The sequence below is a fragment of the Phaethon lepturus genome, unplaced genomic scaffold (assembly GCF_000687285.1).
Source record: "Phaethon lepturus isolate BGI_N335 unplaced genomic scaffold, ASM68728v1 scaffold11868, whole genome shotgun sequence".
In the NCBI taxonomy this organism is placed as follows: Eukaryota; Metazoa; Chordata; class Aves; order Phaethontiformes; family Phaethontidae; genus Phaethon; species Phaethon lepturus.
In genome coordinates this window covers 10,109-28,222 of record NW_010556932.1, presented here as the reverse complement: position 1 = coordinate 28,222, position 18,114 = coordinate 10,109, and the positions used below count along the sequence as shown (strand labels likewise).

The 18,114-nt window shown below is 39.0% G+C and overlaps 1 protein-coding gene across 1 annotated transcript in view; it reads left to right on the top strand.

Annotated features, from left to right (window-relative positions):
* MTMR10 (myotubularin related protein 10) overlaps positions 1-17,717 on the top strand; it is a gene marked incomplete at its 5' end in the record, with an annotated part of 35,908 nt that extends 18,191 nt beyond the window's left edge. Inside the window, 11 exons of the mRNA XM_010292608.1 lie at positions 7,756-7,846; positions 10,263-10,437; positions 10,852-10,939; positions 11,109-11,197; positions 12,214-12,344; positions 12,472-12,541; positions 12,735-12,805; positions 13,632-13,801; positions 15,093-15,263; positions 16,175-16,357; positions 16,900-17,717. Of these exons, the coding sequence (XP_010290910.1) occupies positions 7,756-7,846; positions 10,263-10,437; positions 10,852-10,939; positions 11,109-11,197; positions 12,214-12,344; positions 12,472-12,541; positions 12,735-12,805; positions 13,632-13,801; positions 15,093-15,263; positions 16,175-16,357; positions 16,900-17,499 (1,839 nt within the window). The remainder of the gene's footprint in view (positions 1-7,755; positions 7,847-10,262; positions 10,438-10,851; positions 10,940-11,108; positions 11,198-12,213; positions 12,345-12,471; positions 12,542-12,734; positions 12,806-13,631; positions 13,802-15,092; positions 15,264-16,174; positions 16,358-16,899) is intronic.
* Positions 17,718-18,114: the final 397 nt, after the last annotated feature.

Here is an 18,114-nt window from a genome sequence, read left to right as displayed (position 1 = left end):
TCTTTCCCTTTGACCTGGGGGCATAATCTCCAGTCATCTCTTTGACAAAAATCAAAATAATTGTCAGCTCTATTTTCCCCCCCTCACAAATTTGCTTCTGCTTATTTTGGAGCTAGATATGAAGACTCCTGAGTAAAAAATGAACTGGATAAGTTGTGCTTATGTGTTTTATGAAGGTTTTCTTGGGTCCTTAGTGTTGAGAAACCGCAGAACTAATGACAAGTGACAGATTAATGCTACGCGTTTGCAAAACCCCTTTGAGAGGAACAGACACTGTTGCCTATTGTGGTGGGTTGACCCTGGCTAGATGCCTGGTGCCCACCAAAGCTGCTCTGTCATTCCCCCTCCTCAGCTGGACAGGGGAGAGATCATTCACCAATTACTGTCACGGGCAAAACAGACTTGACTCGGGGAAATTAATTTATTACCAATCAAATCAGAGTAGGATAATGAGAAATAAAAACCAAATCATAAAACACATTCCCCCCACCCCTCCCTTCTTCCTGGGCTCAACTTTGCTCCTGAATTCTTTCCCTCCTCCCCTCCAGTGGCGCACAGGGATGGGGGATGAGAGTTATGGTCAGTTCATCACGTGTTTCTGCCACTCCTTCTTCCTCAGGGGGAGGACTCCTCACACTCTTCCCCTGCTCTAGCGTGGGGTCCCTCCCACAGGAGACAGTCCTCCAGGAACTTCTCCAACCTGAGTCCTTCCCCTGGGCTGCAGTTCTTCACAAACTGCTCCAGCCTGGGTCCCTTCCAGGGAAGGGTGCCGTCCTTCAGGAACAGGCTGCTCCAGCCTGGGTCCCCCACGGGGTCACAAGTCCTGCCAGCAAACCTGCTCCAGCCTGGGCTCCTCTCTCCAGGGGGCCACAGGTCCTGCCAGGAGCCTGCTCCAGTGTGGGCTGCCCACGGTGTCACGGCCTGCTTCAGGTGCATCCACCTGCACCAGCGTGGGGTCCTCCACGGGCTGCAGGGGCACAGCCGGCCTCACCATGGTCTTCATAGAAGGCTGCAGGGGAGTCTGTGCTCTGGTGCCTGCAGCACCTCTGCCCCTCCTTCACTGACCTTGGTGTCTGCAGAGTTGTTTCCCTCATGTTCTCACTCCTCTCTCTGGCTGCAGTTGTGCAGGTTTTTCCCCCTCTTCTTAACTCTGTTATCTCAGAGGTGCAACCACTGTTGCTGATGGGCTTGGCCAGCAGCAGGTCCATCTTGGAGGCGGCTGGCACTGTCTCTATCGGACACAGGGGAAGCTTCTAGCAGCTTCTCACAGAAGCCACCCTTGTAGCCCCCCTTGCCATGCAAACCCAACACAGCAGGCTGTAATTAAAATCATGTCTGAAGTATTTATGACTGAAGTTTTTTCAAATAAGGTTTTTTTCCACCTTATTCCCTTAAGGGAAGGTGATGTTACAGTTAACATTACAATCTCTGTTCTGTAAAGCAAGAGACCTGCACATTAGTGCTTTATAAATCATAAATAGCTTCCTCTAGCAAAGTTCACATACATACAGACAGCTATACAAATTAGAGCAGGGAGATTTCTAACTAAATGTCATCCTGGTAATACAGAGGAGTATCACCAGTGAATAAAGCACTGGTAGGTCAAAATGAAATAGCTACCTACTAAAATACACACTTCAAACTATGGGACTATAAATGTCTCTGATTTGTTGCCAGATGCTAGCAAATGTTCTGTTTAGAGCATTAGTTAAAGAAATAAAAACAATACACTTAATTACTATTTAAAAATGAGTTTTAAATATATAGAATAGTTATAAGGAGAACAGATAATAACTTTATACAGTTAAGTAAATTGTTTCATAGTTCTTGCATAGTTCTTTGGATGTAGTGGAAGTACTCAACAGCGTTCAGCTGCATAAATTGGTGTTGGCAAAGAGAATGTAACCTATTCCTAAGGAGGTGTCTATATTTGCTGAACACGGCATAAGGGAGAATAACCCTTATGTATTAAGCTGACTTACTGTAATAGAGTATTCTGAGTTTCTTTGTCATAAGTGTGAAAAGAAGGATCCTAATTTGAAACCAGCCAGGCTTCAGAGGTGGACAGCCGGACTGACTTATTACGTATAGACATGATGCGTGGGTAATATCGTTAGAACTTTTCAGAGGTGTCTTTCTCTACCTTTAAGCAGAATTAGTGTATTCTGGGGTAAATTATTATGAAGAAGGTTACAAATGAGTTCTATTAGAAAAATACCTTCAACATTAGTTGCAGCCAATACATGCTAATAAAATGCTGTCTCAGTCAAGTAAATATTTTCTCCCTCATTTTTATTAATGGATATTTGGGAGACAAGAGTTAAGGAATAATAGAGGGAATGGAAACACGCATTTGTCACTATTTAGCAGTTTAATTCTGTTTTGTCTCTAAAATAGAGCTATAAAGTCTCCACAGGAAGGAAAGCCAGATGGGTGTGGGAGGAAGTGGAGGATGGGGAAGCAAGGGTAAGCAAGTTGGGGAAGTCTTAAGTTAGGCAGTGTAAAAGAAGCAGCATTTCACATTCCTTAAAGAAAAAGGGATGATTTTGCTCCAAAAATCACAACAAACAGTCAAACTGAAAACCCCTGCTAATTTCTAGCTACTACAATACTTGACATTAGACTAAGAAACTAAAATGTATGGAAAGGTGAGGCTTTAGACCTTATGCCTGTTAGATGATGGATAGTGCGTTGCCTCACCACACATATGAATCTTGGCAGTGCACAGAATGGCACACACCCTATAATCTCCTGTTTCCTAAATGTTTCTCCATTTTCTAAGTCCCTTTCTCTTCTGGAACTCCCTCAGTTCTTTTCCTTCAGGAAGCTTTTTTAAATGAGTATGAGAGCAGTTTCAGAAACACATGCTTAATTAAAACAAAAGGAAAATTATTTATCTCAAATCATTTATCTTGTTTCCTGTGTAATCAAAACTAGCCTTCTCGCACGTCATAACACTTGGGATGGGGTGGAACAACTTTTTTCCTAATTGTTATGAAGAATAATAGTATGAAACTCAGAGTTTTGGACAAATGATACTAACCCTTTCTAATGCCATCTCCCCACTCCCACACCCCCCAACTTCTGTATTACTTTGTTATAATCGTTTATACAGATCACAAAATTGGTAATATCTCAGATCACTGGGGTTGCATGAGAAGATGGTATTATCTTTATAGTCTTTGGAGTGGAATTGGAGGGGTGAAGAAAATTTTTTTCAGAACTAAGCTTATCTGAAGGTATTTTTTTAAAATAGCAATGTATTTTAATGTTTCTCTTTAGGAAACCTGTACTTAGAATTCAAACACACTCTTGTACAAACAAGGATTCTGATATGTATGAAGTTACTTCAGCTTCTGAAATCCTTGTTCTGTTTCCTTTCCTGTGAATTACTTGTACTCAAACCAAATTAAGTATTATGTATAGCTGGTATTGGAATTCTTATAGAAGGGAAAAAGAAACCAGTTCTCAATTGATAGAGATTCATGGCTTGGCAGCTAGGAGAACACGCATGATGGTTAGGGCTGAAAGTATTGTTGGCTGAAAGTCTTGTTACCTAAAAGCTTATTTTCCCAGGAAGACTTCCTGCCTAGGAAGATTAACAAATTCTGTCCGTGGGACTTGATCTGGTCCTGGTTGCATGACTTTCTACTACAGGCGTTTACTCAGAACAGCAAGGGAAAACGGCATCCTTCCAGTGAGTTCATAAGACAGGTAGCTCGGCTTAGGGAAGGAGGTGAAATGCAGGGCTGTGCTAACTTAGCACATCTTAAATATGACTGTTCAAGATTATCTTTTTCAAGAGCATTAACAATATTTTGAAACTCTTGTCCTTAGTAAAATTCATGTTGAAGAAGGGGAGGGCTTGCCCTGAAATTACCATTTATTTTTCTCAGATAGGGGTTGAAAAGGGAACACTGACATAGGGAAATGGCCTTTGTACTATGAAATAATTACAGCCATTGTGTTTACTGTTGTTAGTAAATGAACTTTCCAACAAGCAGCCTATTCTCTTGGATTTGACTGAGCCTAAATATCTGCAGCTTTACACAATTGTAAATTGGCAAGAATACCAAACATTTTTCAGTTTGATATGAGAACATTTCCTGTAAAACATGTTTGTCTTCCAGTAGAAGAGCTTTCTACTTACGGTGATAATCTGCTGAGATCTGTGGAATGTGCTCGTCATTTGAAACTTTCAGACAATAAAACTACTACATGGATTTAGTGAGGAATAAAATGAACATGTCTTTAACACTTGTTTAGTGTAAATATGAGTGGAATTTGTCTAAAATGTAAAAATGAAGGTGGTAGCAGGATAAATATAGTACTTTTTTTTAATAATGGAAGTAGAGGTCCTGAACCTGTATTGTAATCTACAGGTGGACTGTTTCACCCATGCAATACCTGGTATTGTGAGTTATGTTTATACTGTGGAACACCTGGGAGCATTTTTCAGGTGCTGTGTTCAAAAACACAGCTATGGTCTCATTTTTTTGCAAATCAGATCTGAATGCTTACCATCGCCCTCTGCAATTTTACCCCTCTTAACACAGCACGCGCATACTCTTTTTCTCAAATGTGGCAAGTAAATGACAGAGATTTCAGCTGCAGCTTTTAAAAATAGGTTTTACTGTACTTCTATTGTGTTATTTGGCAGCACAGTGGAATTTTTTAATGTTGCAGTTCATCCTCGAGAGTAGATCAGCCTAGTAAAAGGATTTCATCCTTTACTCCCGTAAATGAAGATGAGGAGTAGCTCTGTTAATATCAGTTACTAGTAGTAGTAACTAGGTAGTGAAAAGTTACATAGAAAAATGAAAGTCAAAATGTGTATGTACGCAGATTTCCATTTTGTTTCATTTTGAGTGATAGGCAAAAGTAGTCTCTTAGAAGAGGCCAAGTATAATGGAATAGCTGGTTTCTTCAGCTTTGATTTGTACAGTAAAATCACGAGTGCGTGGCTTCCACTTACTTCATGGTAGTTATTAAATGTTTCACGAAATCCTGGAACTAAGCTTATAAATATTCATTTGAAAAGTCATGCTAGACTAACTTCCTGGTGATGCTTTTACTATTTGCGTTTTTTGCGGCCGCCCCTGCCCCGAATGGCCTATCCTGTGTTTTCTTTTGCAGCTTCACTGTGGAACTGAAAGTGTGGGGAGAAAAGTTAAAGCAACTATTCTTCTAAGACTCAATAGGATTTCTTTTGTTGGGAAGTGTTTGTGAAAAACCATTTTCAACTCAAGTTAGTCTACAGTCGTTACTGGTTTCATAAATAGTGAGGAATGTCCCCATCAAAAGCCAAAGTAAATAAAGATATAGGGAAGGTACCATAATGCCATATCTGTTGCATACAAGCTAGTAAAAGTACAATAACTTTCTCCATGCAGAACACAGCATACGCAAGTTCCCAAGTTTTTCCCTGTGGCACAATGCTGCCAGTAGTAGTATTCCTTCAGTTGTATGTCACACAAATATTTCTTTTATGTCTATGACAATAAGAAAACTTTCCTTCACTAACAGAAAACAATTTCTTGGATGCACAGAATGTTTTCCAAAAATAATATCTAAAGCTGCTAAGCAGTGAATAAATTGTGTCAACATATTGCCAAATACAAAACGTCATGGAGAGTTGAAGGGAAGGAAGAAAACGGAATGGAAAATTTTTAGGTCATGATAAGATGAACTTATACAATGTCTTTGTTCCCTAACTAAAAACTCTGTCACATGGAATTTCTGTATCTGAACATGTTCGATAAAGTTTTGTGTTTTATAACCTCCTTTTCATTAAGTATTTTCTGTAGTGATAAGGCAGGTACATTTTAGTAAAATGGAGAAGCAAATACTGAGGGAAGAAGGCAAAGCTAAAAATTCCAAATCTAGTCCTGAAATTTGGAGAACAACAGTGCCAGTCTCTACTTGAAAGTTGTTTTTTTCTTCCTGGATTTCAGTCTTCTAGATGTTAGTTTTTTTGTCAAATCTTTTGTATTTATTAGTGAAGATCCACATTTAAAGAGACAAAGGCTATCAAAGCATAACTGTGTTTGAAGTCTAGTATCTAATCCTAAAACATGTGCTGCATTCTTAATAATCTTAGGGTTCTACCAAAATGAGCAATTTATATGGGCAGAAGACCCGTTGCTTACATGATGCTGGTCCCGAGACTGTTGCAGAGAATGTGAAGATTTAGGCAAGACTCTTCCTTGTGCCCCAAGCATCTCTCTCTTTTTAAATCTCTGTTGAATTTCCATTCCCAGGGCAGGGCTTGTGACTCAGCCTGGTTAAACCTGATTAATGCATCAGATTGTCAGAGACAGTGTTGGAGCTTGCTATAAACCTGCAGGCATCTAGAAGTTACGCGTGGGTTTCATTTGTGAATGAAATCCACTCATCTGGGGCAGAACCTGTAAGGGCTAGACCAAAATTTAATGAAGCTGACATCTTGCTACCCTCAGAAAGTTTGGCTTATGTTTCAGTTCTCAAGATCAGCTGGGGACTGGGAAGGGGGTGATGACTGGCATGTTTAACTGTAGATCCCTCACATTTGGCAAAAGGACCTACTCTAAAAACTCACTTTTTATTGAAATTGGAGATTGATGGATAATCTTTGGCCTGCCATTCATCTGACAAACTACAAGTGATTAACATGAAGAAAACATCTCCCACCGTCAGTTGCTACTTATTTCCAAGTAACTTGGAGGAAGAGCTGTTCTTTATTACCAGACAGCTTGCTTTTCATTTATATTCATCAATTCCCTTTGTAATTTTGGAATACCGCTTAATGATACGTAGGATTGACATAGGTCATGACGGAAGTCTTCAAAGAATAACCTCTTGTTTTCCCTTCCAAGAGCAGAAATTTTTGACAGTTTTGGGTAATGCAGACTGGTAAGCCTGACGCCTATATGGGGTGAATTAGTGGAAAGATGATAAAAATTTAACAAGACACTTTTGGTTAAATATGATACTTTAGGGAAGAACCAACAGGGCTTTTATAAAGGGAAGTCGCACTTCAAAAAACGCTTGGCTCAACTGACAGCTTTGTAGAAGAAGTTTGTCAAATGCTGTTGAATACTGATACCAGATTTTAGTTCAGGTGGTACCTGAAAAAACTGGTTTTAACTGTTGAAAAATATCCTGGTAACATTTCATTATATGCTTTCTCTGTTTTTACCCTCTTCCCTAAGCATCAGTTGCTGGCCGCTGTCAGGAACAGTGTTGGACCTTTTGAACTGACTCAGTATGGCCATTCTAATGTTCTTATGCTATGTTGACATGCACTCTTCATTTAAAAAAAAATAATTATCAAAAGACCAATTACAAATGAGATTTTGCTGTACTGTGCTCACCACCTGTGTGTTGTGCTCTTTTCTTTTTCTGTTCTCCTCCTTACATCTGTATGCTGGTAGGCAGGCACAGCAGAGTAGCCAAAGTCCTTGCTTGTCTCTCTTGATACAGAGAATCATTTTTAGGGATGCCTGTTGCAGCCTGACCTTTCTTGCAAAAACTTAGTCCACCCTTATCAGTTAGTCACTCCTGATAGACGGTCACGAATCCACTTACTGTGATTACAGTAATGGTCTCTTGGCAAATATGAGTATGTTTAACTATATAATTGACTCTTCTCAAAATGTTGAAATAAAATATCAGAAGACTGATTTTTAACTTTTGCTGTGTGTATTTCATACTGTCATAATTAAGGGCAATAAATTTTGTGTCTGTAAATAACAGTAATAAATGTTTCTTTCTTAGGTGTGCCTTGCAATAGCTCATTATTCTCAGCCAACAGATCTTCAGCTTCTTTTTGCATTTGAGTATGTTGGCGAAATATACCATAATCCAGGTAAGCATGAAAGTGTTTTGATGACTCTTTTTTTCCTATTTCATAATATGTAATTTTAGTAAGACTTCTGTCTTCTAGAAGCAGTGGCAAAAAGTATTTGAGGCTTTCTCCAGGGGTAATAAAATTGGCTTGTCCTGCACCCAACCTCTTACTTTTGGATGTAAGTCATTCATTGCGATAGACATTAACGACCAAAATCGAAAGAAATGTCTTTCCTGTCTGAAACAAAACTACCTATGTCAGCACTTACGTCAGCATGAATACTCCTATTTCTCAATTCACGCTTCGATCCTCCTATTGTATGCCTATATTGGTACTCTAGGTACCCAGCTAATCTCCCATCAGGCAGGCTTGTTCACCTGCCCTTCTTTTGGGAATAAGTTTCTCTTCTGGTGGTATTGCAGGAGGATTTGTGCAACTTGGGACTCCATACCTTCTTTCCTAGAGGCTTACTAGGCAGTTCTTACCACTCAAAACCTCCACCACCCCTGCTGAGTTGGAGCACACCCTCTCTGCTCAAGGCCAATCTCCAACTGAACCTTGTCAGTTAGGTAAGCCTGAAAAAGATGCCTTTGGAACTTGATTTCTAGTGTAATGCTGTGCGGTCACTGCTTAGTGTTCCCTGGCCAATACACAGCTGAAAACCATCAGCTCTAGCATAATAAGCCTCCAAGTAGAGAAAGTGCCATTGACGTAGTTCTGTGGTACTGAAATATTCACTCAGCAGCTGGCATTAGAAACCACTGATCAGCCTGTTACAGAATTTGAATGTCGTGGAATTATGAGCTTAGGCCTTCAAATTTGCACGAAAATGCATGTTTTTCATGCAGGTGCCTACATGACTGCCCTGTGCATGCACAAAAATAAATGTGCATGTGATTGTTGCACACATAATTACACATATAATTGCTTACCTGATAAAACTTGGGCGGTTATTAAGGTCCGTGTACTTTAGCGTTATGAAGTAGTAGGGAGGAAGCCAATTTGCAGATAAAATTACAACAAAATGTTGAAGTGGAGTGTGAACAAAATGTTAGTCGTCACAAAGTTGCCTTTACTCTGTCCTTAAAATACCGTTTGCTGTATGGAAAAATACGTAGTGGAAGAATTACATAAGGTGGGTAAAAATTGTTCTCTGGAGCAGCAGACCGGAATGGCAAAAGATAGTTGTTCTGCTGTGCTGTAGTTGCTGGAGAAAAGAGTTTGAAATACTTTTGGTTTGGGTGGGGTTTGTTGTTGTTGTTGTGAACCCTGGTGTTTGTAACATAGATCTCTGGCTTTGTTCTTACAATTCCAGCACTGTGGTTATCAGACTCTATCCCTGCTAGTGCCAGTAAAGTATAAGTTGAGATACTGTCTTTGTGCTTCCTGAGGAACATAAAGAGCCTGCATTGCTCTGGTGTATATGTACATCATTTTTTCCCCAGGCTATAATTGATAATTATATTCTGCCATTGAACAGTAAAATTATAATATTTTTGGGTAATTATTGTATTTCTCTGTATATTGTCTTTGAACAACTACTTCATTGTGATTTTAGTCCAGTTTTCTTCTGAAAACATAAGTAGTCCGAGTACTAGTGCAAGACGGAAGTTGATAGACACAGGAAGTTGAAATTGAAAAATTTCTTCAGAAATCACTGAGATGAGAGTAGAGCCATGACCCTCTATTCTGCTTTGTTTGGGCAGGCACTTCCATCTTTACAGACTCTTGCTAAAGCTAGGAGCTTTCATGGGGGAGGTAACAGGGTTGAGTCTCAGTCTATTTAATGTTCATCTAAAAATTTACTTCCAAGTGTCAAGAAACAAAATGTAGTCTCTTTTGACATGGCTGACTGCCTCTTTGGCACCTAAAGAATGACCAGCAAAGGAAATACTTCTGTATTAGTAACAGACTATATATCTTCTTGGTCCCTGGCCACAAAATGGTAGGCCATCTTTTTGCATATATATAAAAAAAAAAATATATTTTAACCAGGCTTTCAATTTATTTTATTTGCTGTTAATACAGCAATCACTTAAAGCTGTTGAAATTATAGAGTCTTTATTTTGCTTTCTTCATAAGGTACCTAATTAAACAGTACATGTTTTTAAAATGCTGCTAACTTAGGCATGTTGAAGAGAGAAGTCTAGTGACTGAAGATAACATTTGTTCCTGAGTGTTAGTATGTCTTGCTTTCTGTCAAGCGGCACAACATACCAATTCTGTGTTCCTTCTTTGTTGAAATTGCAGGAGAAAATACACTTGTATCTTCATGTATCACCAAGCTGTCATTAAATCACTGATCTGTTGAATTCTAAAAATAGTTATCGTTAGTCCTGATGCTAGTGGCTCATTCTTGTAATTAGGAAGGTGAAGAGTTTGATTCTTTTTCTCTTCTTTTTTAAGTGTGCATTGATGAATTTTCTTTTCCTAGCAAAGAAGGTGAATGGAATAGACCCAGGAGGTGGTGGTGGTGGCATCGGCAGTGCCAGTGGTCAGCAGACACCTTTGTTTGAAACTTACTCTGATTGGGATAGAGAAATCAAAAGGACAGGTGCATCAGAGTGGAGAGTTTGTTCAGTCAATGAAGGTTATATGATATCTACTTGGTAAGTTTCTCTTGTAACGCAAGTAGAAGAAAACAAGGCAATTATACTGTCTTTTCCTGTCTCCTCTACCAAACTGTGCACTTCACCTCTTAAATGTGCCACTCTCTGGAGAGGCCCTCAGTTGAAAGATCCTGCAAGTGTTGTCATTAAAGGAAATGTCATATTTTGGGCATCTGTTGCTTTCATGCCTTTGTACTTCCCTCTGAAACATGCACGTTTCTAAACAAAAACATCTGAGCTGTCCCAATGATACGCAAGATCATGCAGACATACAGGACAACCGGTTAGCACTGCGGTAATAGGGGCTGGTGCATTATAGTTTAACAGAGTTGGTAAGACAACATTGCAACAAGAGAAAACCTGGTAAAATATGTAGGGAGAAGTAACCTTTTGTATCAATATTTTTTCCCCAAGCCTTCCGGAATATTTTGTGGTTCCATCTTCCTTAGCAGATCAAGACCTCAAGCTATATTCCTACTCTTTCATTGGGAGACGAATGCCAGTAAGTGTAATCTTTATTCTCTGACTGCTATTGATCATTGTACAATATTAATCTTATAGATATGTATGCCAATTAATATAGTTTTGTGTGTAGCATTAAGAAGACAATTTCTATGGAATAACACTAACCTGCATTATTTTGTTTCCTTTGTGTTTTTTTCCCATATTAGTTATGGTCCTGGAATCACCCTAATGGGAGTGCCCTTGTAAGAATGGCCAACATTAAAGATGTGTTGCAACAAAGAAGAATTGATCAAAGGTAAATGATGAGTTACGTTATTCTTTAATCAGATGCGTAGGATAACGCAAGCGGTGACTGTGTGTAACGTACAGCAGCAAGTGCTAACTGAGAGGGTACTGGCTTTATAATGTTGTAGTGCAGCAGATTTTGAGAAACTGTTCTCTGAATATAGTTCTGACACAATTTCTATTCAAGGTCCACTTCAGTTCAAATGCTGAATAATTTTCAAATTTTCAGGGATGTTTATTTTTTGGCGGCTAGTCATTCAGATGACAGCATTTATTGATAAAAGGATCAGACTTAATCTGCTCTATTGATGTGACAGTAATACAGCTTATGTTGGTGGAGATTTATTTAGCTGCTTCAGCAAGACACAGTACAAATTATTTATTTGTGGCGTTGGGAAATACCCTTCTATAGATTTAGTGCCACAATGCACGCAGGATTTTTGTGAAATATTTGTCATTCACTGTCCTTGATGAAAGATGAAGGCATTTAGTGCCTTGCGTAAATAGTTTACTAGCTTGGTATTTTTGGTTCCTTGGTTTAATTTGTAGGGTGACTTTTTGTAGTAGTACAAATACTTGCATTGCACGTTAGGCTGGAGCACTTGAGTTTTATTTGAAACCCCATCAGATTTCCTGGCTTTATAAACTTTATATATGTTCTGATTATTTAGCAGAGACAACTCTTGCTAAAAATTGTGGAAAATTAAAAATTGAATAGAGCTATTTAACCGTAAGTCAGCCTCAGATTTTCATTTCCCAAACATGTTGTTTTAATGATCCAGCGTTTCCATTATTTTGTTTCCTAAGTAGCAGATACCAAAAATATTTGAGTCAATAGCTTTGTGGCAGGAGCAATGCATCTCCTGAATGTAAACTAGAAAAGTTTGTTTTGGTGGTGTTTTTTTTAAATGAGATGCATGTTTTATGTGGTTTTAGTTGTTTGCAGTTAAAGACTGTGGCATGTTTCTTGAAAGACTGTTTCTCTCATCTCCAGTAATGAAATGGCTGATTCTTTTTCTTATTTAGGATTTGTAATGCGATAACTCGAAGCCATCCCCTGAGAAGTGACGTTTACAAGTCTGATCTGGACAAGTGTCTCCCCAACATCCAGGAAATCCAGGCTGCACATATCAAACTCAAACAGCTGTGTGTTAATGGTATGCTGGGCTGTCCTTCTTTCATGGTGGTTATTTTCTTGAAATAACAACAAATTCTAATAGAATTGGAATAACAGGAATAGTTATTCGAAGTTGTTCTGCAATGTAATTACTTTCCTTGTTGCAGAGCCTTTTGAAGAAACTGAAGAGAAGTGGCTATCCTCACTGGAAAATACTCACTGGCTAGAGTATATTAGGTTTGTACTCTTAATGAAATGATGGTTAATGAGATGTGAAAAACTGTCACCGGTGTAACTAAGCAGTCAATTAGCTGAAGGATTCTCTGTTTTAATATATTAATTTGGTAAATGTAGATAGCCCAAATACTTTTTTCTTCTAGAGTGTGAACCTGTTACATTAACTGTTGTATCACTTTCCTTTCCCGTCTAGATCGTTTCTTAAGCATTCTGCTGAGCTTGTATATATGATGGAGTGTAAGCACGTTTCTGTAGTTCTGCAAGGTAATACAACCATATTGCATGCTGTAATTCTTAGCGGTAGTGTGGTAATGTAGGTAAAGACATTTAGATAAAATCAACTATAATCTTTGTACATAAACCTCATTGCTTCTAAATATTTTAGAACTAGAAAGGAAAATAATTTTGTTATTTATCTGAACTGTAGTATAGTCCATAGCATCAAAGGAATATTTCACTTTGAAACTTTGTGGTTTTTATTCTGATAACGATATGTTAGAATCAAAACTTTAAGGTGAACTTTTGTACTGTGTTAATTGGGCCAATACTCCTTGCATAAGCAATATCAGTTTTATTCAGAGGTCCTATTTACAAAAGTATTTCACTAACAGTGGCTGCTGCTGTTGTGGAAGTGCAAACAGATATTCCAGAAAAAGACAACACTGAAGAAACTTGCTCATATTGAGATTGGAAATTCTGTAATTTTTACGAGACCTGTTCAGCTGGTATATCCCACTCTTCCCATATAATGGCCTTCCAAAAAATGCTTCAGGGTGGAAAATTTCTAGCAACATGAACACCCTCCTTCTCAGCACATCTTGGTTTAAATACCAGGCGTTTGGGTGGGTATTTTGTTCTTGATGAATGCGTTGTTGTGCTGGATACCGCAGGAACCTTTTGTATGAGTCCCAGGTTAAAAAACAAAGGTGTTTTTTTCTTCTAGTTTCTTTGGAAACTGTAAGAACAATTACAGCAGCAAAGAGCGTGTTTTAAAAAAAACACTAAACCTAGGTGACGCTTTTTGAGCTCTAATTCTGTGTATGTGCATATGTACCTTATATATTTCATACATTCTGTATGTTATTCACAGAGGAAGAAGGACGGGACCTGACCTGTCTTGCTGCTTCTCTCATTCAAGTCATGCTGGATCCCTATTTTCGAACAATTGTTGGATTTCAAAGCTTAATACAGAAGGAATGGGTCATGGCAGGATATCAGTTTTTAGATAGGTGTAACCACTTAAAGAGATCTGACAAAGAGGTAAAAATGAATTGTGTTTGTATGTGATAACTGTATCTGGTTAATAGCAGCCTGAACCTTTATTCACACAGAAATCTAAAAGTAAAAATATTTTTTAAAATTTTCAAATCTCATGAAACTAATGTTAGAGAAAATGAGGATAGAGAGAGATTTTCTTACGTGAGAATCAGTGAAATACCAGGTGCTGGGTTTTCAGGTTGCTTCAGTGTTACACAGGAAAAGGGCCCACTGTTATAAATGCTAACGCAGCCCACCTTTTAAAATGAAAAAGGGGGTTGGGAGTGGTTTTGGAGGGGTTGGTTTGTTTTACCGAGGGTATCTGTTCTCATCGCCGTTTTTTTGAATGCAAAGTTGTATCAATACATGGTACTTTTCAAAATTTTGAGCTGATAGAGAAGCACTGCAGCTTTATGACCTGGTACACAGATTAACAGAGGGTAGTACAGTGCTTGATTTGCAGTATTTCCAGCTAATCTTACTTGGCCTCTTCATTGCAAAGGAGAGACTTGCAATTGCAGTTGGAGAAACAGAGGACCCCAGGTCTGCAGCCTTTTTCAGGGACAATGCCCAAAAATAATAGAAAAACAATCTCCCCAAAGAGTGGAGCCAACAGATAAACTGAGGACACTGAGCGCTAAGCAGAGAAAATGCATGAAGGGATAAAGAAACCGAAATGCCAAGGGGGAAATCATAAGGAAGCAGGTATTTTGACCATACGAAAGGATATACAGAAGAGGGGAGCTGGGAAGAGGGATATATTTCTAAAGCTTTATATAAATGATAGTTTATACTTTTGCCCTTCATGGGCTACTGTGGGAAGAGCTAGAAAGTGTAGTGGGAAGTTCACGCGGCTGAATCATAAGCTCGCCAGTCATTTCAAACAAGAAGGAAGTATCTACATTGTGAAAATAAGGCCAAGTAGTAAGCAAGCGCTAATTTGGGAGCTATGAGGGATGCACAAGATGGCAGAAAGCATTTTTGCAGCTACATGAGTATGGAGAGAGCCCAGGAACGAACTGACTGGCTTCTCGCAGAGAAGGGAAAGCTGTGGCAAGGTAGTGCGGAGGAAGCCAGTTGACATAGTTGCTTGTGAAAGTGGCTGAACGGGAATAGAGGGTATTAACAGTGGCATAAAATCATAAAACCCACAATACTCCAGAGAGTTTGCCCTGTTGAGGAATGTTACCAGAGGTAGAGCTAAATACCCTAATGGAGCACTAACTGCCCAGAAATTGGTATGACTTGGGAAGAGCTTATGTTAAATCTAATAATTCTCTGTTTCTTTTCCCAGTCTCCTTTGTTCTTGATGTTTCTTGACTGTGTTTGGCAGCTGCTAGAACAATACCCAGCAGCCTTCGAGTTTTCTGAGATGTACTTGACCATATTGTACGACAGTGCACGTATCTCATTGTTTGGCACTTTCCTTTTCAATTGTCCTCACCAGCGAGTAAAGGAAAGCACTGTGAGTATGAAGTGTTACACCTACTTTTCAAATAAGACACTCCAGCATGCCCTTCTGGAAATAACATCATCTCAACTAAATGGCATTCCTTTGTATTTTTCAAAATGTCATGCTCTGTTCCGGGCAAAATATTCAGCTCCCCAGATGAATGTGATCAGGATGTCCTTTCAGGAGATCTTTGCATAGACAGTAACTATTAAAAAAAAAACTCTATTGATTTTCTTTTTAATTTTTGTCTAGAAACACATTGTTATTGTACATTATTAGTTATGCTCCTCTAGGAAACAGATTTATATCTGCAACGGATAAAACAGAATGACAGGCAATGAATACAATTTCACACTTCAGGCAAAATTTGAAATCTCTTGCTATAATTGTTTAAATAGTTGGAAAAGACTGTGTAAAGTTCAGATGGTAATGCACAATGAAGGTATTTAGAAAACTGAACACTTAAATAGGTTATTGAAAACTGGAGCTTGTCAGAATGTGTGAAAAAAAAACACTTGACAGTTGATAAAAGTAAGACTTACTTATTTTGTTAAATGTTTTCCCTTTAAAGTTGTAGGTTGTTCTAACCTTACAAAGTAGTAGAGCACTGAGGGACCATTTGTGTGTTCTCAAAATAACAATTTGAGGAGGGTTGAGAGTAAACGAACAAACAATTTAGTATCATTGCAGTGTAATTTTTGCAAAGTAAGCATTAGTCCTGCCTCTGCATTGCACAGATGAAGAAGAGCCATTCTCTCCAGCAGCAGACTGTCTTGCTGCTCTGTTGCTTTGATCTGCAGCCACCTCTAAAGTATATCCCTGCTCTTCTTTGCCCTATAGTTACGCACTGGTTTATAATTAGGATTTGTGAATAAGTCTATTTTCTTTGATTTTTAATATGCCTGAATGTTAACTTCTTGCAGGAATTTGCCATAAGCAAAAATATTCAACTGGGTGATGAGAAAGGCCTCAAATTTCCTTGTGTTTGGGACTGGTCCCTGCAGTTTACCAGCAGGGATCGCCTGCTCTTTCACAACCCGTTGTATATTGGGAAGAGTGCACCGTATGTACAAAATGGAGCAGTGAAAACTTTCAAACGCTCAAAGGTAACTATAGTGCTATCTGTCCGTGAATGGACTGTTTCTGTGCTTAACCGTAAGGTGTTAAGGCTTAAAAATTTACAGTTATATAGCATTTTACACCCTCAGTTTAGCAATGGGAGCATTAGTTCTTTTAGCTTCCCAGCCTAAAGGAATGATTTTCTGTAGAAGTAAAGATGTGAATTGTTGAGCCTTGTGTTCCGGGACATTTTCTGCTATGGCTGAGCTCACTGCCGACATTTGCATTATCTCACCTATAGAAAAGTGATGACGTGCCACTTTTTTTCCCCTCAGGGTTGTAATTTTTTTCAGTGAATACCGATTCATTCAATTATTCGTTGTTTTAGAAAGTCTAGAAAACATGTATTACTTTTTAAAGGCCACAGGTGGCCACAGTTTACCCTGTGAGCCCTGCAGTAGCAACTCACAAGCTCAGAACTATTTAAAGGACACATCATTTGCCTGGATGATGCATCCTAGCAGCTCAGGGAAATCTGCTATTCAAATTAACATTAAACTGGAAAATTACCAGTATTTATTTTCTGCAGAAAAACTACAGCTCCACATTGCGAGGTGTCCCCCCAGCATTAAAAAATGGGATCATCAGCGAGCAAGAGTTCCTTCCAAGAAGAAACTCTCTGATACTAAAGCTGAAACCGGACTTTTTACAGCAAACAGAGAGTCAGAGTAACAGTATGGAACAGTACTTCAGAGACTGGTTTGCAAAGCCTGTTGACTTGCATGGCGTAATTCTACCCCGTATCTCTGGAACACAAATAAAACTGTGGAAACTGTGCTACTTCCGCTGGGTTCCCGAGGCCCAGATTCATCACGGTGGCTTCATCACTGCTTTCCATAAAGTTTCTTTGCTGGCAGATGAAGTAGACATGTTAAACCGCAATCTTCGGCAGTACAAAAGCAACTCTTCTTTGCAAGGCAACTGCTCGGAACTGGATCAAAGCAGGATGTACTTCAGAGCAAATGGTTTAAATGACACCTCTGGGGCCCCAGACTTTCTCTCCTCTTCGTTCCCGTTTTCTCCTGTAGGGAACCTGTGCAGACGGAGCATTCTGGGAACACCGTTGAGCAAGTTTTTAAGCGGTGCCAAAATCTGGCTATCCACTGAGACACTTGCAAATGAAGACTAAGATGATGGTTGAAAGGTTTGGGGAGAATACAGCATATCGTTTTGTCTTTTCTAAGTTAACACTGCTAACTGTGGCATTGAAAGCTGTAATAATTTTTATATACAAACATTACGTAAGTTTTGCACAAATATTTAAAAGCAAAGCGAGTCATGCTTCAAATCGCACAATTTTGTCTTCAGTAGTTCTCATCTGCTAGGGCTTCTGGTCCCCAATTCTGTTGGTGTTTTTGTGGTTTGGCTCATTATATGCGATGGAGCATTTCAGTAGCTAACTGAAAGGCTTGGTGTGGTCATTAATGAGGGTTCTGCTTGAAATACCTTTTTTCCCAGACAGTGACTGAAGTGACTCTTGTGTCAAAACAGCTTGACAATTTGAAGTAATTAGGTGCAGCGGGCATAGACCGACAGCTGAAATCTGGGAACAAACTATTTTATCAGATTGCCTCTTCAGGAAGAATACTTGTATGCATACCTACCTACCTGCACGCATACTAATGTTCTGTCACTTGATCACCCTACCTATGTGTTGATGCAGTGTGTATCCATATTGGGGGGGGGGGCGTTTCCCTTTTTTTTTTCTCCCCAAAATATATTCACTAAAAGTAAGATTTGTGTT